This window comes from Capricornis sumatraensis, chromosome X (assembly GCF_032405125.1).
Source record: "Capricornis sumatraensis isolate serow.1 chromosome X, serow.2, whole genome shotgun sequence".
Lineage (NCBI taxonomy): Eukaryota > Metazoa > Chordata > Mammalia > Artiodactyla > Bovidae > Capricornis > Capricornis sumatraensis.
In genome coordinates, this window is record NC_091092.1 from 149,146,155 (window position 1) to 149,171,677 (window position 25,523).

The 25,523-nt window shown below is 58.4% G+C and overlaps 1 protein-coding gene across 1 annotated transcript; it reads left to right on the plus strand.

Moving 5' to 3' along the window:
• The first annotated feature begins 1,076 nt into the window (after window positions 1-1,076).
• Window positions 1,077-21,432, plus strand: ASMTL (acetylserotonin O-methyltransferase like). Its single transcript, XM_068962565.1, has 13 exons — window positions 1,077-1,169; window positions 2,777-2,908; window positions 3,548-3,595; window positions 7,600-7,664; window positions 8,296-8,357; window positions 9,980-10,088; window positions 11,099-11,480; window positions 12,444-12,606; window positions 14,943-15,106; window positions 16,343-16,475; window positions 17,495-17,638; window positions 20,453-20,575; window positions 21,175-21,432. Exons 1-13 carry the CDS (start codon window positions 1,077-1,079, stop codon window positions 21,393-21,395), a joined length of 1,839 nt encoding a protein of 612 aa, XP_068818666.1. The 3' UTR covers window positions 21,396-21,432.
• Window positions 21,433-25,523: the final 4,091 nt, after the last annotated feature.

Sequence of the window (25,523 nt, forward strand, 5' to 3'; positions counted from 1 at the left end):
AGAGACTCCCACCTCCGCCCCCATCGAGCCCCGGGAACCCCTGTCTCCGCCCCCATCGAGCCCCGAGGACCCCCGTCTCCGGCCCATGAAGCCCCGGGGACCCCCGTCTCCGCCCACATCAGATCCTAGAGACCGCCGTTTCCGCCCCCATCAAGTCCTAGAGACCCCCACCTCCGCCCCCATCAAGCCCCGGGGACCCCCGTCTCCGCCCCAATCGAGCCCCGGGAACCCCCCGTCTCCGCCCCCATCGAGCCCCCGGGACCCCCGTCTCTGCACCCATCGAGCCCCGAGGACCCCCATCTCCGCCCCCATCAAGCCCTAGAGACTCCCGTCTCCGCCCCCATCGAGCCCCGGGGACCCCCGTCTCCGCCCCCATCGAGCCCCGGGGACCCCCGTCTCCGCCCCCATCGAGCCCCGGGGACCCCCGTCTCCGCGCCCATCGAGCCCCGGGACCCCCGTCTCCCCTGCATCAAGCCCCGGGGACCCTCGTCTCCCTCCCAGGCCTGGCAGGAATCCCCAGCCGCTGGGGGCGGGGAGAGCTGGAGGCGGGGCTTCGAGGATGGGGCGGGGCTTCGTTCCCTGGCTGCCCGGAAGCGCCGCCGGAGCCTCACCTGCCTCGGGGGAGGGCGTGGCCTTGGGCAGAGCGGCCTGGGCGTGGCTCCAGCTGCCGGGGCGGGGCTTCGCTGGTGGCCCGCCTGGAGCGAGCTTTCATTGATAGTGAGGCCGGGCCGTGGGCGGGCAGAGGCGGGGTTTCGTTGGTGGTGCGGCCTGGGCGAAGTCTTCATTGGTGGTGAGGTCCGGCTGTGGGCGGGCCTGGGGCGGGGCTTCGTTGGTGGCAAGGCTTGGGCGTGGCTCCGACGGAGGGGGAGGATCTTCATGGTGGGCAGGGGCCTGGGGTGGGGCCTGTGCGGGCCGAGGCGGGGTTTCATTGGTGATGAGGCCTGGGCGTGGCTCCAGCGACCGGGGACCGGCCTAGAATGGGGCGGGGCGTTGTGGGGCGGGGCCTGGGCCGGGGAGCTGCGCCCGCGCAGCGCGGGTCTCCCGGCACTGGTCTCCCGGCGCGGGCGCGTGGCGCCATGCTGCTGCGCCCGGTCATCGGGACGCTGCAGCACAAGCGCGTGGTGTTGGCCAGCTCCTCCCCGCGCCGCCGGGAGATCCTCAGCAATGCTGTGAGTGGCCCGGGCCCGGGGTCTGGGGGGGCAGGGCCTGCGGGCCCGGGCCTAGTGACCCGAGGCCTCGGGACCCCCGGCGCCGTGACCCGGGCCTCCCGGATGGGCCCCGGAGTTGCGGGTCCGGGGCCTAGAAACTGGGGGCGTCTTAGTAGTTAGGGGAGGGCTTTGGCCAGTGTCCGGAGGTCGGAGACGAGTGCCCGAGGGTCCTGATGACCTAGGCTTCGTGGGCGGGGCGAGGCGCGGGAGATAACAGGCGCCTTGGTGGGTCTGCAGGGCCACTGCTTAGTTATTGGGGATCCTCCTGACTTGGGGTGGGTGCGGATGTAAGAGAGGGTGGGTGTTTGCAGGCCTGGGGTCAGCAGTGGGACCGACTGACGGGGTCAAAGATGCAGGGTCTCAGGACAGAGGCCTTGTGACTGAGGGTCTGGTGAGCAGGGCGTGGGGGTCAGGAATCTGCAGGGCTGGGGGCCTAAGTGACTGGGTATCCGGGGTCTGCAGGACTGGGGCCTGCGGTAGCCACAGGGTAGGACCCTAGTGACCAGGGTCCAGATCTATCGTGTCCGTGATCGGGGGAGGGCCAGGGTCTTCCAGCCAGGGCTCAGTGACCTGGCGATCTGCTGGCCAGGGGGTGTGGGGTTGCTGGGCCAAGGCCAGGTCTGTGTGCCTGAGCTGGTGGGGGATGGACAGAGACGCTGGACAGGGCTTGGTCTGCATGGGGCAGCCCTATGTGGCAGGGGGGCAGAGAAGCGGGGATACCAGCTAGGGGAACAGACAGAGCCAGAAATTCTTGCCTGGGTGGGGGGCGTGAGCTGGGCTGGGGGGGCGTGAGCTGGGCTGGGCGGGGGGCATGAGCTGGGCTGGGCGGGGGGCGTGAGCTGGACTGGGGGACCGTGAGCTGGGCTGGGCGGGGGCAGGTACAGAATGAGAAGCGCTATATGTACCCTCCAGCGAGGGTACAGAACCGGAGGCGGAGGGGTGTCTCATAGTGTGACCCAGGGGTTAACTGGGGGTCCGGGAGGTCCACGATGGAGGTGGGGAGGGGGCTGGGGTGCAGTAAGAGGCAGAGGCTGCTCACAGAGGTCCCCGTGTGGGGAGTGCGGGAGGGGGAGTTTGACCCTGTGTGGTCAAGACCCCCAGCCCCCACTCTGGAGGCAGCGGTGTCCGTGACCCGCCCTCCGCAGGCACTGCCGGGTCGCCTGTGTCGGGCACCAAGTCAGAGCAGCCTAGTTGTTCCCACACACACGCAGCCGCCGTATTTGTGGCCTTTCCTGCACGTGCTGCCGTCTCAGTAGTCTGATCGCTGTAAGGGCGAAATGCCGGCCTTTGGGACTCTCCAGGAGCCCTCTGACCCCTCGGGGCTGCACCCCAATCAATAGTGCCCTGCTGGCCTCTGCGTGCACAGAGGTCTTCCCACCAGGGTCCCCGAGCCGCCGCCCGCCCCCGCTCCACACACACACTGGTCACACTCGCGCAGCAGCAGGGCGTCGGCCCTTGGTCAGTGTCCATAGTCAGGGAAGGGGGGCTGGGCAGGGACTTTCAGTTCCTGCCCACTGTCAGCATCCTGGGGCTCCCCCCGCCCAAACCCCTCTTCTCTCCTGTTCCAGGGCCTCAGGTTCGAGGTGGTCCCGTCCAGGTTCAAGGAGAAGCTGCACAAGGGCTCGTTTGCCGCCCCGCACGCATACGCCGTGGAAACGGCCAAGCAGAAGGCGCTGGAGGTGGCCGACCGGATGCACCAGGCGAGGGCTCCTTTCCTGGGTCTCCTGCTAGCGGGGTGTCCTCAGGTTTCACTCACACCTGTTGTAAATCAGTGCCCTTCGCAGCAGGCAGTAGGTGTAGCTTCTCTGCGACTGAGTGTCCCTGTGTTGTGGCCACGTGTAATTCACGCGATGGTATCGTTTATACAATGTTATCTGTCACTTTGCTAGTACATAAGGTGCTGTTGCAATTCATATCAGAGTGCCATTCAGGATAAAGAATTCATGTACGTAGTCTATTCCGAGATGTTACCATGCCGTGTGCTACTGTGACTAATATAACAGCATCATTTATGATACAGAATTCCCTGGATTCTGGATAGAATACTGGAGGAGGAAATGGCAACCCACTCCAGTATTCTCGCCTGGAGAGTCCCATGGACAGAGGAGCCTGGCGGGCTACAGTCCACGGGGTCGCAAAGAGTCAGACACGACTGAGTGGCTAACTTTCTCTTCCACCGTCTCCCTTGATTGGTGACTTGAGGACACTCCAGGCTCGTTCTCTAAAGCAAGACTGGATCCTTAACAAAGCTGTGATGCTGGGCGCCGCGCGTCGTGACGTGAAAATGTGTAAGACGTACAGGCTCGTCCTGCCTAAAGCCAAGTCTGCGTTTCTTGCAGAAGGACCTGCGGGCCCCGGACGTGGTCATCGGAGCCGACACCATCGTGGTGAGCCTGCTTTCCGGCTGTCACTGGCGGCTGAAATCCTGGCCTTGGGAAGGCGGGTTCTTTCTGTGAGACCTGGGGGAGAATCCACCCCAGGCTTCTCTCTCTCCCGGCTGCTGATGCTTTTTTTTCCAAATTCCTGGGCGTCCCTGGGGTGGTGGCCGCCTCCCTCCCGTCTCTGCCTCCGTCTCCACGCGGCCTCTGCTCTGTGTCTCTCCTGTTACGAGAACACCATCCATCACGGATTATGATGCGCCTGGCTCCAGTACGACCTACTGGTAGATTTTGTTACATCTGCAAAGATCCTGTTATCGGATAATGTCCTGTTCTCGGGGCTGGGGGGTCAGGACCTGGGGAAAAGTAATTTCCCCTAGATAGGAGTTTTGGCCGCCGAGAGTCAGGCCTTCGGACGGGTCATCACAGTGACCCGTAGAGCAGCTCTGTCTCGCTGGGCATGGCTGTCTGTCTGAGACCCCGGCTGGCCTGATGGGGCGCATCGCCCAGGGATGCTGGGCCTCGTTGCTGAGCTGTTCATAGCAGCAGTGTCCCTGGAGGAGTGTGTCGGTGGATGATGGATGGATGGACGATGGACGAATGGATGGTTGGGTTGGTGGTTGGAATGGATGATGGATGGGTGGATGGAAGGATGAATGGATGGATGGTTGATGGATGGATGGACGGATGGATGATGGATGGGTGGATGGTTGGGTGGATGGAAGGATGAATGGATGGATGGTTGATGGATGGGTGGGTGGATGGATGGATGGATGGATGGTTGGGTAGATGGTTGGAGGGATGGGTGGATAATGGATGGATGGATAGATGGACAGAAGATGCGTGGATGGATGAATGCATAGACGGTTGGATGGATGGATAGATGGATTGATAGATGGACAGATGGTTGGGTGGATAAATGATGAGTGGGTGTGTGGATGGATGGTGGATGGATAGATGGATGGATGGTTGAGTTGATGGGTGGATGGACGATGGATGGGTGGATGGTTGGGTGGATGGGTGGATGGTTGGGTGGATGGAAGGATGAATGGATGGATGGTTGATGGATGGGTGGGTGGATGATGGATGGATGTTTGGGTAGATGGTTGGAGGGATGGGTGTATGATGGATGGATAGATGGATAGAAGATGCATGGATGGATGGATGGGTAGATGGTTGGATGGATGGATGAATGAATGGATAGATGGATTGATAGATGGACAGATGGTTGGATGGATAAATGATGGGTGGTTGGGTGGATGGATAGATGGATGGATGGTTGAGTTGATGGCTGGCTGGCTGGATGGTTAGATAATGGATGGATAGATAGATGGATGGATAGTTGGGGAGATGGTTGGATGGATAAATGGATGATTGGATGGATGATGAATAGATGATGGATTGATGATGGATGGATGGGTGGATGAATGATGAGTAGAAGGTTGGATGGATAGATGGATGGATGGGTGGATGGATAGATGGATAGAAGATGCATGGATGGATGGTTGGGTAGATGGGTGGATGGATAAATGGATGAGTGGGTGGATGATGGATGGATGGATGGTTGATGGATGGATGGATGGTGGATGAATGGGTAAATGGTTGTATAGATGGTTGGTTGGATGGGTGGATAATGGATGGATGGATAGATGGATAGAAGATGCATGGATGGATGGTTGGGTAGATGGTTGGATGGATGATGGATGGGTGGATGGAAGGAGGAATGGATGGATGGTTAATGGATGGATGGATAGATGGTTGGATGGTTGGGTTGATGGTTGGATGGATGATGGATGGGTGGATGGAAGGATGAATGGATGAATGGTTGATGGATGGGTGGGTGGATGGATGGATGGATGGATGGGTAGATGGAGGGATGGGTGGATAATGGATGGATGGATAGATGGACAGAAGATGCGTGGATGGATGAATGCATAGATGGTTGGATGGATGGATGGATGGATAGATGGACTGATAGATGGACAGGTGGTTGGATGGATAAATGATGAGTGGGTGTATGGATGGATGGTGGATGGATAGATGGATGGATGGTTGAGTTGATGGGTGGATGGATGATGGATGGATAGATGGTTGGAGGAATGGGTGGATAATGGATGGATGGATAATGGATGGATAGATAGATGGATGGAAGATGCATGGATAGATGGATGGGTAGATGGTTGGATGGATGGATGATGGGTGGGTGTGTGGATGGATAGATGGATGGATGGTTGAGTTGATGGGTGGATGGACGATGGATGGGTGGGTGGATGGAAGGATGAATGGATGGATAGTTGATGGATGGGTGGGTGGATGATGGATGGATGCTTGGGTAGATGGTTAGAGGGATGGGTGGATGATGGATGGATAGATGGATAGAAGATGCATGGATGGATGGATGGGTAGATGGTTGGATGGATGAATGAATGGATAGATGGATTGATAGATGGACAGATGGTTGGATGGATAAATGATGGGTGGTTGGGTGGATGGATAGATGGATGGATGGTTGAGTTGATGGCTGGATGGATGGATGGTTAGATAATGGATGGATGGGTAGATGGATGGATAGTTGGGTAGATGGTTGGATGGATAAATGGATGGTTGGATGGATGATGAATAGATGATGGATTGATGATGGATGGATGGGTGGATGAATGATGAGTAGAAGGTTGGATGGATAGATGGATGGATGGGTGGATGGATAGATGGATAGAAGATGCATGGATGGATGGTTGGGTAGATGGTTGGATGGATAAATGGATGAGTGGATGGATGATGGATGGATGGATGGATGGTTGATGGATGGATGGATGGATGGTGGATGAGTGGGTAAATGGTTGTATAGATGGTTGGTTGGATGGGTGGATAATGGATGGATGGATAGATGGATAGAAGATGCATGGATAGATGGATGGTTGGATGGATAGATGGATGGATGGGTGGATGGATAGATGGATGGAAGATGCATGGATGGATGGTTGGGTAGATGGTTGGATGGATAAATGGATGAGTGGATGGATAAATGGATGAGTGGATGGATGATGGATGGATGGATGGATGATGGATGGATGGATGGTTGATGGATGGATGGATGGTTGATGGATGGATGGATGGATGGATGGATGAGTGGGTAAATGGTTGTATAGATGGTTGGTTGGATGGGTGGATAATGGATGGATGGATAGATGGATAGAAGATGCATGGATGGATGGTTGGGTAGATGGTTGGATGGATAAATGGATGAGTGGATGGATGATGGATGGATGGATGGATGATGGATGGATGGATGGTTGATGGATGGATGGATGGATGGATGGATGAGTGGGTAAATGGTTGTGTAGATGGTTGGTTGGATGGGTGGATAATGGGTGGATGGATAGATGGATAGAAGATGCATGGATGGATGGTTGGGTAGATGGTTGGATGGACTGATGGATGGTTGGCTAGATGGGTGGGTGGATGGATGATGGGTGGATGGATGCATGATGCACGGGTGGGTAGGTGGTTGGATGGATAGAATGACAGGTGGATGGATGGATGAGCAGCATGGGCTCCATCCACACAGTGGAATATGACGCAGTCATGAAAAGGAGGGAAGCCCCAACACAGGCTACAATGTGGATGGACCTCGAGCACACACAGCACTCAGTGACCGAAGCAGGACGCAGAAGGGTACATATTACTGTATTTGTATGAAATATCCAGAATAGGGAAATCCACTGAGGAAGCAATCGGATCAGCAGTTGTCAGGGGCTGGGGAGCGAGGTGGGGAGACCAGCTTGTGGGGATGGGGTGTTCCAGATGATGGAAGACTGGGGGAGCTCGATAGCGACCCTCACCCAACAGTGGAAATGTACCACGTGGTTTCATTTAACACGGTGAGTGCCACATTATACGAATCTCACCTAAATTAAAGAAAAAAAAATACATGAGTCTAAACCGGTGGACGGTGCAGCTGGCGCAGAGCAGCTCGGGGATCAGAAGCAAGTCTCCGTGGCGTTTCTCTCCAGGCGGTCGAGGGGCTGATCCTGGAGAAGCCGGTGGACAAGCAGGACGCCTACCGCATGCTCTCGAGGTGGGTGGGTCCCGGCGGTCCTCCGGGGACGCGTGGGACAGAGGCTGGGCCGCTTGCCATCTGCCCACTCACCATCAGCATCCGCTCATCAGCCGTCTCTCCACCCACCCATTACCCATCACGTCCCCGCGTCTGCCACGGGCATCACATCCGCTGTCTCCCGTAGACAGCCCCTCGTTGTTCAGGTCAGAGGACCAGGCCATGCCCTTGAACCAACCTCGACTCTTCACCCGGCTCTGACTCCCCATACCACCCCCCCACACTCAGGGTCTCCTCCTGGCTCGGTCATGCTGAGTGTCCAGGCCCAGGACTGCACAGGGACCCAGGAAAGGGGCGGCCCAGAGTGGCCAGGATCTGGGTCCTCTGTGCCCTGCCGGCCGCTCCCATCAGGGTCCACGTGGTCCCGTGAGATGGCCTGACCACCCCCCCAGCCCCTCAGTGCAGTGACCACAGTCTCGCGGGGAAGCTTCACGGTCCCCCTGGGACGGTTTCCTTGGCGATCATGCAGCTGGGGTGATGGGGAGGGTGGGGCCGGTGGGTGGACAGGGGCCTCGTGCTGCGGGGCAGGGGTCGCCCTGCTTCCCAGAGACACTCTGGATGCTCACGCGTCCGGCCCGGCCGTGTGTTGCAGGCTCAGCGGGAAGGAGCACAGCGTGTTCACGGGCGTGGCCATTGCCCACTGCTGCACCAAAGGTACCTGGGCGGCGCGCGTCCCCCAGCTCCCCTGGGAGTCGGGGCCACCGTCGGAGCAGCCGGGGCTCCTGGGGGGAGGACCCGCGCGCCCTGGGGCGTCCCTGTCTTCGCTACCACGTGGGCCCGCCCTCCCACCTAGCCTGGGAACGTTGGGGTCCCACGTGGAAGTATGGGGGTTCACCGTGAGCACCCAGTGGACCCCAAGTAGGGTGCGGGGGACATTCCACCTCGTCCAACACGACCCACCCAGAGCCTGCCTTTGAGTTCTCTGGTCTGAACGGTGGAGAAGTTTGGCTCCCATTGGCAGGCATTACGCCATACCATGATAAAAAGTTTTTTAATTTTTTTTTTAAAGCACAAAAAGCCTGAGGAATAACTTTTAAAGCTGCTTAAGAGGGATTTTAGCCCCAGGAAGGACCCTGTCATGGGGTTTAGGGCCATCCTCATCCAGGGGGAACCTTATCTCGGATCCTCCACTTCGTCACGCCTGCAGAGACCCTGTTTCCATATAAAGTCCTGTTCTGAGGTTCTAGGTGGGCGTGAAGTTCAAGGAGCACCATGGAGCCTGCTGGGGGTTTCCCAGATGGCTCAGCGGTAAAGAACCCACCTGGCAATGCAGGAGACACAAGAGACGGGAGTTCGATCCCTGGGTCAGGAAGATCCCCTGGAGAAGGGAATGGCAGCCCACTCCAGTGTTCTTGCCTGGAGAATCTCAGGGACGGAGGAGCCTGGGATCAGAAAGGGTCGGACACGACTGAGACACCGACCTTGCAAGCACACACTCGTTGACCCCGGGACGCCTGGTGTGGAGATTTCTCACAAGTGGCCCCTCTGTGTGCCCAGCATGCTACGTGCATGGGGCATTTCCAACCCTACAGCCGAAAGCCTCATGAAGATCCCAGAATTACCCTGTCATAATGATAACTCCAGTCCATAAATGTTTTATCAGCTTCCCTGGCGGCTCAGACGATAAAGGATATGCCTGCAGTGCAGGAGACCCAGGTTCAGTCACTGGGTGGGGAGGATCCCCTGGAGGAGGAAATGGCACCCCACTCCAGCATTCTTGCCTGGAGACTCCCACGGACAGAGGAGCCTGGAGAGCTACGGTCCACGGGGTCGGAAAGAGTCGGACACGACTGAGCAACCAACACTTTCACTTCAGTTTCTGTTTTATTCTGTCTCTGTTTCCCTGTCTACAGTGGACAATCCTTTATCCCATATTAATGATCCTCTGTGTGTGTGTGTGAATCGCATGCAAAGCTCAGGCTTTGTTGCTGTCCACTCGCTCAGTCATGTCTGACTCTCTGCAACCCCGTGGACTGCAGCACGCCAGGCCTCCCTGTCCATCACCAACTCCTGGAGTTTACTCAAACCCACGTCCATTGAGTCAGTGATGCCATCCACCCATCTCATCCTCTGTCGTCCCCTTCTCCTCCCGCCTTCAATCTTTTCCCAGCATCAGGGTCTTTTCCAGTGAGTCAGTTCATCTCATGAGGTGGACAAAGCACTGGAGCTTCAGCTTCAGCATCAGGCTTGCCTCCTCCTGGGCTCAAAGGGTTAGACCCACGGGCCCCCAGGGGCAGCGGTTGCGTCCCCTCACCACAGCGCACACTTCCTTGCAGATGGTCAGCTGGACACTGAGGTGTCCGAGTTCTACGAGGAGACCACGGTGAAGTTCTCGGAGCTGTCGGAGGAGCTGCTGTGGGAATACATCGACAGCGGGGAGCCCATGTGAGTGTCCGCAACCGCGGTGCTGAACCCAGTCTCTGTCCGGAACCGCGGTGCTGAATGCCCGCTGTGGGCAGGAGACAGGCCAGGGCTGAGCCCGCGCTGGGGGCCTGTGCCCGCCACGGGCCCAGGGGCCCAGGGCCGGGCAGCGTGCTTAGGAAGGATGGAAGGATGTCTTACCCCGCCCTCCCGTCGCGACAGCACTGCCGTCTCCCCCAGCAAAGGGCACCGCTGTGGGTCGGGCGGGTCAGGGCAGATGCTGCCGTGGGGCTGGTCTCCCCACCCAGTGTCCGTGATAGTCACTTAGCCGTGTCCGACTCTCTGCGACCCCACGGACTGTAGCCCACCAGGCTCCTCTGTCCATGGGATTCTCCAGGCAGGAACACTGGAGTGGGTTGCCAGACCCTTCTCCAGGGGATCTTCCCAACCTGGGGATCGAACCCGTGTCCCCTGCATTGCAGGCAGATTCTTTACGACTGGTGCCACCTGGGAAACCCTTTGGCACTTCAAGGAAACCCCCCCCCACCCCAAATCCCAGCTCCTGCCGTTCTGTGCACCCTGGTCTGTGGGGGGGTGGTGGTTAGAGTTGAGAAGGGCTGGGGGCTCAGTCAGGATGGACAGAAAAAGATGGACCCCTTTTCCCCTGTAAGGAGGTCTCAGCAGAGGTTTCTGGGAAGACCTGGGCTGTGGACCCCCGCGAGGAGTCGTCCTATTGAGGCTCCGGTCAGAGACATGCGGGAAAACCCCACTGGGGGGCCCCAGTCTCTTGTGGGCAAAGCTCACCCCCTCAGGAGGCCCAGGCCTGGTGTGGGGGCAGGTGCCCCCTCGCGCACCCCCAGAAGCCGCCATGGAGCCTTCATCCCGTCCTGGGGGCGGGACCGACGGATGCTCCTGGGGGCTGGTCCTGGAGCCGGCCACTCCCGGCACACGGCTGCCCAGGGCCGGCCGGGTGTGCGCACCCAGCAAAGCTCAGCATCACCGTGTCCATCTCTTCTCTGCTTCCCGCCGTGCAGGGACAAGGCCGGCGGCTATGGGATCCAGGCGCTGGGTGGGATGTTGGTGGAGTACGTCCGCGGCGACTTCCTCAACGTGGTGGGCTTCCCACTGAACCGCTTCTGCAAGGAGCTGGCGCGCCTGTACCACGCACCCCGGGCCCCCGGCGCCCCGCGGCGGGTCCAGCACGACTCCATCCCGGCTGGCGACACGTTCGAGGACCTCAGCGACGCCAAGGGAGGCAGCTCTGACCCAGCTCGGGCCAGCGGGGGCCTGCAGGCTGGCGGGGCGCGGCTGCAGGCTCCCCGCACCCAGGAGGCGGACCTGAACAGGGTGACGGACAGCCAGCCCCGGCTCCCCGCGGGCCTCCTGGAGCTGATGGATGGCTTCAAAGCATCCAAGGTACCTGTGTGCATTCGCAGTCAGCTGACCCCCAGCATGGGGAGCGCTTCAAACCACAGGCATCCATCACACACCCACCACCCCAGCCCTGGAGACCAGACGTCTGAGGTCAAGGGGTCCCAGGGCTGAGCTTCCTGCAGAGGTTCCAGGCGAGGGTCCTCCCCGCCCCTTCCGGCTTCCGGGGGCTCCAGGCGTGCGTCCCTGGGCTGGTGGCCGCCTCCCTCCCGTCTCCGCCTCCGTCTCCACGTGGCTTCTCCGCTGCGTCCGTGTCTCTCCTCTGTGGGTCTTATAAGGACCCTGTCACGGGGTTTAGTGCCACCCCCATCCAGGAGGAACCTCATCTCAGACCCTTCACTCCATCACGTCTATGAAAACATTTTATTTCCACAGAAGGCCTTGTTCGCACATTCTGGGGGTCAGGACGTGAGTGTCAGCGTGTTTGAGCACGGCTGGCAGGGCTGGGGCGGGGTCCATGTGAGTGTTTTAGGCTGACAGGGCTCACACCACCCTGTGCCCCATGTGTCCGAGGAAGGCCCCTTGTGTGCGCAAGAGCCGCGGGGAGGTCAGGCTGTCCCGTGAGGTGTGTGGTGAGCGGCATGGACAGTGTGTGTCTTGCAGAGAGCGCCCAAGTCCACACACAGCCTCACCTCAAGGTCCCAGGGCTTGTGGCCTTGACGTGGGCACCGTGGGGAGCTACCATGCGCCCCTTGACTGTGGCACGCTGGGTTTTCTCTGCCGAGAGAGCTTTTCTGCTTAACCCTCACCGACTTGTTCTTCCCTGAAGCAAGCCTTGTGCAAGCTGGAGCCTGAAGCCAACTCTCCCCTGCAGAAGAAGCCTCCCTGATGGCCGGGGCGTTTCTGACAGTCCCGGGCCCCCTCCCCCCGCCTCGCCGCCGTCCATGGGGGTCACAAGCGATCGGTCAGACACGTCGTAGCCTGACTGTGGCCCTCCTTCACGGTCAGGTCCTGCTCACGGCCTGCAAGCTCCAAGTGTTCGATGTACTGAAAGACCGAGAACCCCTGTCGGCCGCGGACGTCGCCCGCGAAATTGACGCCTCGGTGGGAGGCACCGTGCGCCTGCTTGACGTCTGTGCAGCCCTGGGGTTGCTGGACAAGTCGGACAGAGGTGAGGGGGCTTCCCGGGTGTCGTCGCGGCAGCTCCGCAGGCAGGACCTGGCCGCCAAGTGACGGTGGCTCCTGAGCAGAGATGGGCAGACCTGTCAGCCCTGTGTCCCGGGCGCGGGGCGGTTCCCAGAGGTGGGGAGGGGGGTGGGGCAAAGAGGAAAGAGGGATGTGTGTGTGCATGATGTTTAGGAGGAAACGGGGGTGTGTGTGTGTGATGTTAGGAGGGAGCAGGTGTGTGTGTGTGTACGTGATGTTTAGGAGGAAAGGTGTGTGTGTGTGTGTGATGTTTAGAAGGAAACAGGTGTGTGTGCTGTTTAGGAGGAAACAGCTGTGTGTGTGTGTGATGTTGGAAAGGTGTGTGTGTGTGTGATGTTTAGAAGGAAACAGGTGTGTGTGTGTGTGATGTTTGGAGGAAACAGGTGTGTGAGAGATGTTTGGGAGGATACAGCTCTGTGTGTGTGTGTGTGTGATGTTTAGGAGGAAATAGGTTGTGTGTGTGTGATGTTAGGAGGAAACAGGTGTATATGTGTGTGTGTGATGTTTAGGAGGAACTAGGGGTGTGTGTGTGTGTGATGTCTAGGAGGAGACAGGTGTATGTGTGTTTGTGGTGTTTAGGAGGAAACAGGTGTGTGTGTGTGTGGTGTTTAGGAGGAAACAGGTCTGTGTGTTTGATGTTAGGAAATAGGTGTGTGTGTCTGTGTGTTGTTTAGGAGGAAACGTGTGTGTGAGAGAAAGAGATGTTTAGGAGGAAATGTGTGTGTGTGTGTGTGTATGTGTGATGTCTAGGAGGAAACAGGTGTGTGTGTGTGTGATGTTTAGGAGGAACTAGGGGTGTGTGTGTGTGTGTGTGTGTGTGTGTGTGATGTTCAAGAGAGAGACTTCCGTATGGACTCAGAGGGGTTGTATCAGCCAAGGTTCTCCAAGGAAACAACGCATAGGGTGTGTGTGTGTGCGCAGCATGGATACCTGCGTATCCTTACTCATCTGATCAGGTAGGCAGACAGGCGAGGTGCATGCCTAGAGGCTGCCTGACGGTGGAATGATGCTTAGACGGATGGATGGATGGACTCACGGGTGGGCAAACACGTAACAGATGCATGCCGCTTGCTCAGGCGCTGCAGGCGTGGCCAGCTTTTTTGAGACCCCACGGACTGTAGCCCGCCAGGCTCCTCTGTCCCCGGGATTCTCCAGGCAAGACTGGAGTGGGTTGCCATGCCCTCCTCCAGGGGATCTTCCCCACCCAGGGATCAAACTTGCGTCTTCTGTGTCTCCTGCAGTGGCCACAAGATTGTTTACTGCTGAGGCCCCCGGGAGCCCAGTAGATAGATGGGTGGATGGATAAATGATAGGCAGCGTGACTGATTCATAGGTGAATGGATAGGCATGTAAATGGTAAGTAGATGGATGAATTGACAGTTGGCAGAAAGGTCCCCAGACAGACAGCTGATGAAGAAACAGAGGGCAGATAGACAGATAAACAGAAAATAGGATAAGGGGATGGGTGGGTGACAGGAAGACAGACAGATGACAAATACAGGCTGACGGACAGACAGGCGGATAAACAGATAGTACACACACTGATAGATTAAGAGATATAAACTGATAACAGAGATGATAGCCAGATAGGAAGACCGATAAAGTGAAAAGGGAAAGTGAAGTCGCTCAGTCGTGTCCGACTCTGTGCGACCCCATGGCCTGTAGCCCACCAGGCTCCTCCGTCCATGGGATTTCCCAGGCAAGAGTGCTGGAGCGGGTCGCCGTTTCCTTCTCCAGGGTAGAGAGATAGATGATGGATAAATGGGTGATACATGGAGGGATTGATGGATAAACAATAGATGAGCTGAGATGACAGATGATAGGTACATAGATTTATTCACACACAGATGACAGCTGCTGAACAGACAGGGAGATGATACGTATATACACGGACAGATAGATGGTTAACAGACGCGAGAGAGATGGAGGTGATGGACAGATACTAAACAGACAGGCTGATACATAGACGGGCTTCCCAGGGGGCTCCGTGGAGAAGAACCTGCCTGCCAGTGCAAGAGACGCGGGTTCGGCCCCTGAGTCGGGAAGATCCCCTGGAGGAGGAAGTGGCAACCCACTCCAGTATTCTGGCTTGGAGAGTCCCATGGATAGAGGAGCCCGGCGGGCTGCAGTCCATGGGGTTGCAGAGAGTCGGGCGCGTGCGAGGGCGTCACGCTGTCGGCCGGACTATGCTTGCGCTAACCCCGCCGGGAACCCGAGCGGCGGCTGCCCCCGCTCCCCTCCCCGTCCCTCTGATGTTCAGGGCAGCCCTTATGGGGGTCCCACGACGCCCTGTCCTTTCAGGTTACAGCAACACGGAGACGGCCAGCCTGCACCTGGCGTCGGACGGCGAGCAGTCTCTCCACGGCCTGGCCGCCTACCACGACGGGCCCGTCTGGGACGCCTTCACGCACCTGGGCCGGGCCGTGCGGGAGGGGGCAGCGTGGACCCCAGAGCCGCTGCTGCAGGTACCCCAGAACCTGACGCTGCCTCTCATGTGCCGTCTCTGCCGCTGAGGGACTGGCCACGGGCGCCGAAAGCATCCCAGACCCAGGGACCATCAGAACCCGTTATCCCAGTGGGAGGCTGTGGATGCGGGCTCTTAGGGATGGCGTGGGGGGCACCCAGCCGCCCACAGCTGCCGAAGAGGGTGTTTCCATGAAGGGGCTGCCGCAAGCCAATGCCCCCCGTTTCCTTCGTGAGGTTAGATTGTGCAGAGTGTGCCTTGTGAGCTCGGAGTCTGCAAATCCCTCCCTGCCCTGCCTCCTGGCTCCCGACCCTCCAGAGAGAGCCTTGGGGGGGTGTTCAGTGGGTCTGGGCGGGGGTGCGGGTGGGGCTTCCCTGGTGGCTCAGCTGGTGAAGAAGCCGCCTGCAATGCGAGAGACCTGAGTTTGATCCCTGGGTTGCGGAGATCCCCTGGAGGAGGAAATGGCAACCCACTCCAGTATTCTGGCCTGGAGAATCCCATGGACTGTCCACAGGGTTGCAAAGAGTCGGACACAACTGAGCAACTTGCTTCCCTGGTGCCTCAGATGGTAAAGAATCTGCCTGCAATGTGGGAAACCGGGGTTCGATCCCTGGCTGAAGACGATCCCCTGGAGGAGAGCATGGCAACCCAGTCCAGTACTCTGGCCTGGAGAATCCCATGGACTGTATAGTCCACGAGTCACAAAGAGTTGGACAAGACTCAGCGACTCTCAGCTTCTTTTCACTTAGAAACGGAAGACATTTATTTCCTATGGCTGTAGAAGCTGGACGTCTGAGATCCCGGCGAGGCTGGGTTTAGTGTCCGGTGAGGACGCAGTTCCTGGCTCCTCGATGGACGTCTTCTTGTCCTCCCCTCCCTCCCTTGCTGCGTCCCCCGGGCCCCTCCCCACCTGCCTACCAAGCCCCCCATGTTTAGTCCCTCGGTCGTGTCTGACTGTTTGCGACCCCATGGACTGTCGCCCGCCAGGCTCCTCTGTGCATGGGATGCTCCAGGCAAGGATACTGGAGTGGGTTGCCATGCCCTCCTCCAGGGGATCTTCCCAACCCAGAGGTGGAGCCCAGGCCTCCTGCACGGCACACGGACTCTTTACCGTCTGATCCACCAGGGAAGCCCTCAATGCCCCCTGCCCTCAAGAGATGCCACGCAGAACGTCATCCTGGGTGCAGGACCGCCTGGGCCCCCGGTGGGTCTCTCCTGAGATCCTGTTCCGTTTCAGGGCCCCCACAAGCGGAGCACAGAGGCGACCCTGGAGTTCATGAGGGCCTCTCACGGCCTCAGCAAGCTGACCGCCCAGCACGTGGCCACGGCCTTTGACCTGTCCCCATTCACCTCCGCCTGCCACCTGGGAGGTACGTCCCTTCGCCCGACAGGAGTCAGGCAAACGGGTGCGAGCGTTCCTTCTCTTGTCGGAAGCTGCAGCTGCCGTACCTGCAGATAGGCTAACCCAGTGGTTCAGATGGGAAAGAATCCGCCTGCAAGGCAGGAGACCCAAGTTCAATCCCTAGGTCGGGAAGATCTCCTGGAGAAGGGAATGGCAACCCGCTCCAGTGTTCTTGCCTGGAGAATCCCCAGGGACAGAGGAGCCTGGCGGGGCTACAAGTCCACAGGGCTGCGGAATCGGACGCGACTGAGCAACTAATATGCACCACCTACTAAGAAGACTTGGCAAATGGGTTTCTCTCTACAAACCACACAAGCATCTACATGTATCCTGGGTGGATGCGGGGCTTGGGGTGATACTCCCAAGTGCTAGGAGGTCCCAGGGATGGCTCTGGACCCTCGTAGAGTTTATCAGACCCTTCCTGGGGGCTGCCAAGCAGAGGAGGGGACCGTGGAACCTGTCTGCTGCCATCTCACGAGGTCTAATTATGCCACACACACACACACACATCCTCCACCCCTCCCAGCCAGGGCTTCCCCCAGGACATGGGACGGAGGAGGAGCAGATGCCTTCCCAAGGGGCGTGGTGGGATTGGGGTCCTAGGAGGGCTCCTGAGCTGCCAGCTTGCATTTTCCCAGCCTCTTCAGAGCTTTCCTCCAGACTGGCCCAGAGTGGCTGCTGTGGCACCAGCCATCACATCTGCATTCCTGCAACAGAACAGAGAAGGAAAGAGTATAACTCCCTAGAACTCTGCTCTAAGGGTTCCCCGTAGATCTCTGTCCACCCTGCTCACCTGGCTCGGGCCAGCGCTTGCTCCAGCACCACTCCCCAAGGCCCTGAGCTTGAGACAGCAGAGGTCTGCCCACTGGCTGACCTCCTTTGAGGGCACAGGCTCAGGTCACGTCCGAGCGCGCTGATTTGGCCCTGCCAGAGCTGCAGCTCTGGAGACAGGCCAGGATGGCCCAGAGTCCACGTGTCTTCCCATAGGCTGCACGGGCGCCCTGGCCCACAAGCTTGTCCAGGAGTACCTGCGTCTGCAGGTGACCATGTTTGACCTTCCAGAGGTCATCAGGCTTGCCAGGGACTTCCAGACCGACGCACAGCCGTCAGAGCGGGTCCACTTTGTGCCAGGTTAGTGCGGCGTCATTGCCTGCCTGCTGTCCGTCTTTGGGTGGCCTTGTCTGTCTCCTGTATGGGGTGAGTGGGGCTTCCCTGGTGGCGCAGTGGTAAGGAGCCAGCCTGTGTGCCGAAGCCGGAGATGTGGGTCAGTCCCTGGGTCGGGAAGATCCCCTGGAGGAGGAAGTGGCACCCACTCCGGTATTCTTTCCTGGGAAATCCAGCCGACAGAGGAGTTTGGCGGGCCACAGTCCATGGGGTGTCAGAGAGCTGGACACGACTGAGCGCGCACACGTATGTGGTCTGTGTGTCTCCATCTCTCTCTCTGTACCTGAGTGTGTATCTGAGTGTGCGTGCCTGTGAGTGTGTGCATGTGTGTCTGTGTGTGTATGCATGCATGCATGTGTGCTCTGTGTGTCTCCATCTCTGTCTCTGTATCTGAGTGTGTATCTGAGTGTGTGCATGCCTGTGAGTGTGTGCATGTGTGTCTCTGTATCTATACATGCATGTGTGGTCTGTGTGTGTCTTTGTGTCTCCATCTGTCTCTGTATCTGAGTGTGTGTGCCTGTGACTGTGTGCATGTGTGGTTTGTGAGTGTGTCTTTGTGTCTCCATCTCTGTCTCTGCATCTGAGTGTGTATCTGAGTGTGCGTGCCTGTGAGTGTGTGCATGTGTGCCGGTGTGTGTATGCATGCATGCATGTGTGCTCTGTGTGTCTCCATCTCTGTCTCTGTATCTGAGTGTGTGTGCCTGTGAGTGTGTGCATGTGTGCCGGTGTGTGTATGCATGCATGCATGTGTGCTCTGTGTGTGTGTCTAAACATGTATGTGCCCGTGGGTCTGTGTGTCTAGATGTGCATTTTCCTGTGTGTCTTTGTGTCTGTGTGTGTAAAGTGAAAAAGTGTTAGCTGTTCACTCTCTGAGACCCTGTGGACTAGCCCCCCAGGCTCCTCTGTCCATGGGGATTCTCCAGGCAGGAACGGTGGAGGCGGTTGCCAGGCCCTCCTCCAGGCGACCTTCCCGACCCAGGGATTGAACCCGCGTCTCCTGCACTGGGGGTGGAGTCCTTACTGTCTGGGCCACCGGGGTGTTGTGTGTGCACATGTGTGTGTACACATGCATGCTTCCGCGTGAGTGTGCGTCAGGGTGCGTATCTGTCTCTCTGTGGCCTGTGTACATCTACGTTTCTGCCTGTGTCTGTGCGTCTGTATGTGTGTGTAGCTGCGTGTGTCTGTGCGTCACTGTGTGTGTCTGTGCATAATTGTGTGTACAGCTGTGTGTAGCTGTGTGTGTCTATGTATAATTGTGTGCATAGCTGTGTGTGTCTGTGTCACTGTGTGTGTCTGTATAATTGTGTGTACAGCTGTATGTGTCTGTGTATAGCTGTGTCTGTGTATAATTGTGCCTGTGTGTAGCTGTGTCTGTATAGCTGTGTCTGTGTGTCACTGTGTGTAGCTGTGTCTGTGTGTAGCTGTGTCTATAGCTGTGTGTCTATGTAGTTGTGTCTGTGTGTCGCTGTGTGTCTCTGTGTGTCGCTGTGTCTGTTACATCTGTGTCGCTGTGTGTCTGTATATAATTGTGTGTATAGCTGTGTGTCTGTGTGTCACTGTGTGTAGCTGTGTCTGTGTGTAGCTGTGTCTGTGTTGCATCTGTGTGTCGCTGTGTGTCTTTATATAATTGTGTGTATAGCTGTGTCTGTGTGGCGCTGTGTGTCTGTGTGTCTGTTTGTCTGTGTGTCACTGTGTGTGTGTGTTACATCTGTGTGTCGCTGTATGTCTGTATATAATTGTGTGTATAGCTGTGTCTGTGTGTCACTGTGTCTCTGTGTATAATTGTGTGTATACCTGTGTCTGTGTGTAGCTGTGTGTCTGTGTGTCGGTCTGTGTGTAGCTGTGTGTCTATAGCTGTGTGTCTGTGTGTCGCTGTGTTTCTGTGTGTAGTTGTGTGTGTGTGTTACATCCATGTGTCGCTGTGTCTGTGTATAATTGTGTATATAGCTGTATGTGTCTGTGTGTCACTATGTGTGTCTGTATATAATTGTGTGTCGCTGTGTCTGTGTGTAGCTGTGTCTATAGCTGTGTGTAGTTGTGTCTGTGTGTAGTTGTGTGTCTGTGTCGCTGTGTGTCTGTATATAATTGTGTGTGTCGCTGTGTGTCTGTGTGTCACTGTGTGTCTCTGTGTATAATTGTGTGTATACCTGTGTCTGTGTGTAGCTGTGTGTCTGTGTGTCTGTGTGTAGTTGTGTGTCTGTGTGTCTCTGTGTGTAGGTGTGTCTGTGTCGCTGTGTCTGTGTGTAGCTGTGTGTCTTTATGTAGCTGTGTGTCTGTGTGTCTGTGTTGCTGTGTCTGTGTTACATCTGTGTGTCGGTGTATGTCTGTATATAATTGTGTGTATAGCTGTGTGTCTGTGTGTCACTGTGTCTCTGTGTATAATTGTGTGTATACCTGTGTCTGTGTGTAGCTGTGTGTCTGTGTGTCGGTCTGTGTGTCTGTGTGTCGCTGTGTTTCTGTGTGTAGTTGTGTGTGTGTGTTACATCCATGTGTCGCTGTGTCTGTGTATAATTGTGTATATAGCTGTATGTGTCTGTGTGTCACTATGTGTGTCTGTATATAATTGTGTGTCGCTGTGTCTGTGTGTAGCTGTGTCTATAGCTGTGTGTAGTTGTGTCTGTGTGTAGTTGTGTGTCTGTGTCGCTGTGTGTCTGTATATAATTGTGTGTGTCGCTGTGTGTCTGTGTGTCGCTGTGTCTGTGTGTTATATCTGTGTGTAGGACGCTGGCCGCAGGGGTCCCTGTGGCCTCCACGCCTCCACCCCGTCTGTGTTTAAACCAGGTGACCTTTCGAGCGACAGCCTCCCGCCCGCAGACCTATACATTCTCTGCAGCCTCCTGCACGACTGGCCGGACGACCGACTCCACGGGCTCTTGAGCCGGATCTCCGGCAGCTGCAAACCAGGTGAGATCCTGGACTTGCCTTTTCTCCGTGCACTTGCCTTTCTTCACACTTAAAGACAATTTCCCATCCAAAAAAGAAAGAAAGAAACGGAATGAATGTTTCACAGTCAGCCTCCCCACCCATCCAGCTCGGGGTCCGGGGCCCAGTTTACCGTCTGCCCGGGACATAGCTGATTCCCAGTTGTCCTCATTCATTTCTGAGCTTTCCAGCAGCAGTATGCGAATGGGGGTCTCATGGGCTCCCCCTGGTGGCTAAAGAATCTGCCCGCAATGCGGGAGATGTAGGTTCGATCCCTGAGTTGGGAAGATCCCCTGGAGAAGGGAAAGGCTACCCACTCCAGTATTCCTGCCTGGAGAATCCCATGGACAGAGGAGCCTGGCGGGCTACAGTCCACGGGGCCGCAGAGTCGGACACGACTGGGGGACTGAGCACAGCGCAGCTCCGGGCATCGCAGAGGCGGCGGCTCTGGGCCTGCAGACAGAATTCCTCCCACCTTCCCCACAGGGAAGTCCTCCCGCGGGGAGCCCCGGGGGCACCGCAGGCTGGGTCCTGGGACGCCTGCCGGTCCCTTCCCCTTATCTCCGTGTCTGTCTCCCCAGGCGCTGGCCTCCTGCTGGCCGAACTGGCGCCCGCGGAGGAGGTGGAGGCCAGCGGGGCGGCGCGGAGGCCCCCCGGGCTGCGGACCCTGGGGGTGGGACGGCGCCCCCGGAGCCCCGGGCAGTACCGGCGCCTCCTGCAGCGGCTCGGCTTCCAGGACGTGCAGGCGGCGCGCGCGGGAGGCCTGCTGCACGTGGTCCTGGGGACCCGGGCCCCACCCTGAGGGTCGCCCCGCCGCGAGGGTCACAGCGCGAGCCGGGCCGGGGTGATTCCCAGAGAAGAGGCGTCTCGCGGGGCAACGATGATTAAAGGCGGTGGAAAGCAGGCAGTCTCCGCGCGCGTCTGTAGGCGGCGCCCTGGAGCCAGGACGTGCGCACCCCCAACCCGGGAGCGGAAGGCTGCGCGGACTGGCAGTGCCCGGTGGGGGGGCATCGCGGGGACTCGGAGAGGGGCCTGGGGCGCCCCGGGGCTGGAGGCGACCGACAAGAGGGGACCCCCAGGAAAGCCAGGGGCGCGGTCCCCCCCCGAGGGCACCTGGTCGCAGCCGGGCCGGGCCCCCAGTGACAAGTGACGTGCAAAGCCAGCCCCGAGGGCGCAGTCCCTCGGGACAACAGGTTCCCTAGAAGAAACTTTCCCTTCTAACCAGAGGGGTCTGAACACCTGCCCGCGGGGAGGGGGGTACCCGAGCCCCCCACCCCACCCCAAGAGCCCTTGCTGCAGTCCGCCTGATGCAGGTGGGACTCAGGGGTCCCACACCCACGACCAGGCCCGCGAGCCAAGGACACGCCCGAGCGAGACCCCCAGCTGGAGGCTGACGGCAGCTACCGTCTGCGGAAGCCAGGCGCGCCGGCCCGTGGGGGCCTTATCCGCCTCACTCTCCTTTTCCTGTTGGGACTCTGCAGTTAAAAAAAACAACACACATTAAAACGCGAGAGGTGGAATACGACTGACGGACACGCAACCCGTCTCTTCATCGCTTCGAACGCGAACAAGCAGGCGCGCTAGGGGCAAAGAGCCCGCCTGCTAGTGCCGGAGACCTAAGAGCCGCAGCTTCGAGCCCCGGGTGGGGAAGATCCCCTGGAGGAGGAAATGGTGACCCACGGCAGTATCCTTGCCTCGAGAATCCCACGGACAGGGGAGGCTGGGGGGCTGCTGTCCACGGGGTCGCAGAGAGTCGGAGACGACCAAAGCAACTGAGCGTGCACAAGGATTTCTGGGCTAGAATTTGCCAGGGCCTGGCCCCACCCTCCAGGCGCAATTCATTCATTTACTCACTCAGCAGATGGCGGCCTGCCCACTGCCCAGCAGGACTGTCTGCACGCATCACGGGCTCACATCTGCCCTCTTCACACCTCTGGGGTGCGGGGGTGGGCACGACCATAGGCCAAAAGGATGTAACTTGACCACCAGTGTGTCCGGCCTGCCCACCTCACCAACATTCCCTTGTAGGATCCCTGGGGGTCTCCAGCAGGCACGGTCACCGAGCGGGCCACCCATCAGTCACCAGACCAGGCCCCTTAAAGGCAGGGTCTGATCCTGGCGGCGCTAGTGGTAAAAAAGAAACAAACAAAAAGGCCACTTGCCGATGGAGGAGACGTCGGTTTCATCCCTGCGCTGGGAAGACCCCCTGGAGGAGGGCATGGCGACCCACTCCAGGATTCTTGCCTGGAGAAGCCCATGGACAGAGGAGCCTGGTGGGCTGCAGTCCATGGGGTCGCAGAGAGTCAGACACACCTGAGCGACTGAGCAGACGGCAATGCTGTCTCTGGCTGACACCGAGGGGGGACTCACAGAGAGCTTGGCTCGTGCACCCCATTCCCCCCCACCCCCGAAATGCGCCCCTCAGCTCTTGCGTTACTCAGCCAATCGTCTTTAACCACCTGTTTTAGTTAACCCAGCCATCTTTCAGATGTCGCTGAGTCGTTGAGAGTCCTGTCTGGCTTTTTTTTTTTTGCAACCCACACGGACTGCAGCCCACCAGGCTCCTCTGTCCGTGGGATTTCTCAGCCAAGAGTGCTGGAGCTTCCCTGTGGCTCAGACAGTAAAGCATCTGCCTGCAGTGCAGGAGACCTGGCTTCGATCCCGGGGGTCGGGAAGACCCCCTGGAGGAGGAAATGGCAACCCTCTCCAGCAGTCTGGCTACAGTCTGTGGGGTCGGGGAGTCGGACATGACAGGACAAAAACCATCTCTCGGATACGCAGCCTCTAACGCGGTGCACGTCGGAATTAAAGCTGGGGCCGGTGCTGAGGAACAGGGACCAGCCTTTGGTCTCTGCGCCCCTGCCCCCCGGAGTCCTGGAACAGAACCCCTTCCTTCCCCCATCCCCACCGACCATCCCACCTCCCTTAACCACCCCCATCCCAGTTCCCACGGGTGCAGTCTTTCCCCCAACACCCGGGGTGTCTGTGGTCCTGCCGCCCTCCCGGGTCAGCCGTTAGGGGAGCGCAAGGCCTGGGCCACCGATGCCCCCTAGCCGTCCTCCCAGAACACACAGGGAGCAGACACCCACCTAAGGCCCACGTGAAGTGCTTTTAAAGGAGAAACACGTTCTGCGGCCTAGTTAGCAACGAGGACAGACGTCACACTGATCTAGCCCTTCCCGCAGAGAGCAAGCGCCTGAGGAGTCGGGGCCGGGGGGAGGGGGGACCCCTGGGATGCATGCAGGACCCCAGGGAGTTGGGGGGGTCCGTCACACAGGGGAGGGGACAGGGTGGCGCAGAGGTTAACCGCCTCCACCACCAAGGCTGCAGAGAGCCGTCCTGGGGTGCCCAACGCCGGCTCTTAAAGCAAAGTTCAGAGTGCCAGGGCCTCGCAGCCTGAAGGACCAGCTCCAGCTGGAAAATCCTCCTTGGCCCAGCGGGCAGAGATAAGCATCGCAGGGTCCCGCCCCGCCCACACGGGCGGGTACCCAATGTATAGAAACCGGAGATGACAGGAGGGACGCCTCCCTCACCCGGGCGTGCCCCGGAGCCAGCAACGCATCCCCGCCCAGAACCTGGGGCGGCCTCGCCCTCTCTTCCAGCGCCGTGTGGTCGCGACCGGCCGGAACCGGGCTGGGCCACCAGCCAGCTCCATCGTCCAGGCCCCAGACCAGCTTCAGTGAAGCCTCAGAAGATGCCAGAACACCAAGGCACTTAACCCCGCTGCGATCGTCATCTGCTGTCAGCGACCTGATCTGTCCCCACCCCCCTGGGGCCCAGCCATTCTCAGGCCTCACCTCTTACCTGCCTCTCCCCAGGAAGAGGACTCAGGAAGGCCCTCCTGCCAGGACACCAGGAGCTGGGGTGGGGGGGTGCCTCGGCTCTCGTGGGTCAGCAGCCCCTAGCATCCATCCCTCCATCCAGCGTCACTTGGAGGAGACCCCCTCATGAGGAGGGCGGGGCGGCAGAAAGGACAGAGGGGCAGGGATGAGAAAGAAAGAAGCAACAGAAACAGCGAAGTGTCTGTCACTCAGTCGTGTCCGACTCTTTGCGACCCCATGGACTGTAGCCCACCAGGCTCCTCTGTCCATGGGTTTCCTGGGCAACAATACCGGACTTGGGTTGCCATGCCCTCCTCCAGGGGATCTTCCAGACCCTGCCATGGAAACCTGGCTGCAGGCAGGTTCTTGACCATCAGAGCCATTGTGGGGCATAAAGCAAAAAGAGGAAGGGGGACAGAAAGAGGAAAAAGCAACAGGGCAGAGACAGGCAAATTAAGAAAGAATTCTTGCACCTGCGTCGCTACAAAGAATTTGTTTTCTGGACCTGGCTACTGACGCACCTCGGCTTTCGCTTTGTGAAAATTCACAGGACGATACACTTAATACTTGTTTCAATAAAGAGCTCACAGGGTCTTCCTTTGGTGGCTCAGATGGGAAAAGAACCTGCCTGCAATGAGGGAGATCTGGGTTCACTCCCTGGGTGGGCAAGATCCCCTGGAGAGGGAAATGGCAACCCACTCCAGTAATCTTGCCTGGAGGATCCCACGGACAGAGGAGCCTGGAGGGCTACGGTCTACTGGGTCGTGTCAACTACAAATCGGCACTTAAAGAGCACTGGACAACAAAGCGTTGTCCAGATGACTGGACAACAAAGGCAATTTGCCATCTGCCTCCACGGAGATTGAACCCCATGCTGCTATCGCTGTTGGCCTTCAACAATCCCTGAGGGAGTTCTGGGCGGAGTGAGGCACTCTGTGCTCCGGGGAATATGGTGGGACAGCTCTCTGTTTTTAGGAACAGACTTTATGATCTCAATCCTTGCAACTCCTCATATCTAGTCCAGTTCAGCTCAGTTCACTTACTCAGTTGTGTCCGACTCTTTGCGACCCCATGGCTGCAGCATGCCCGGCCTCCCTTCCATCACCAAG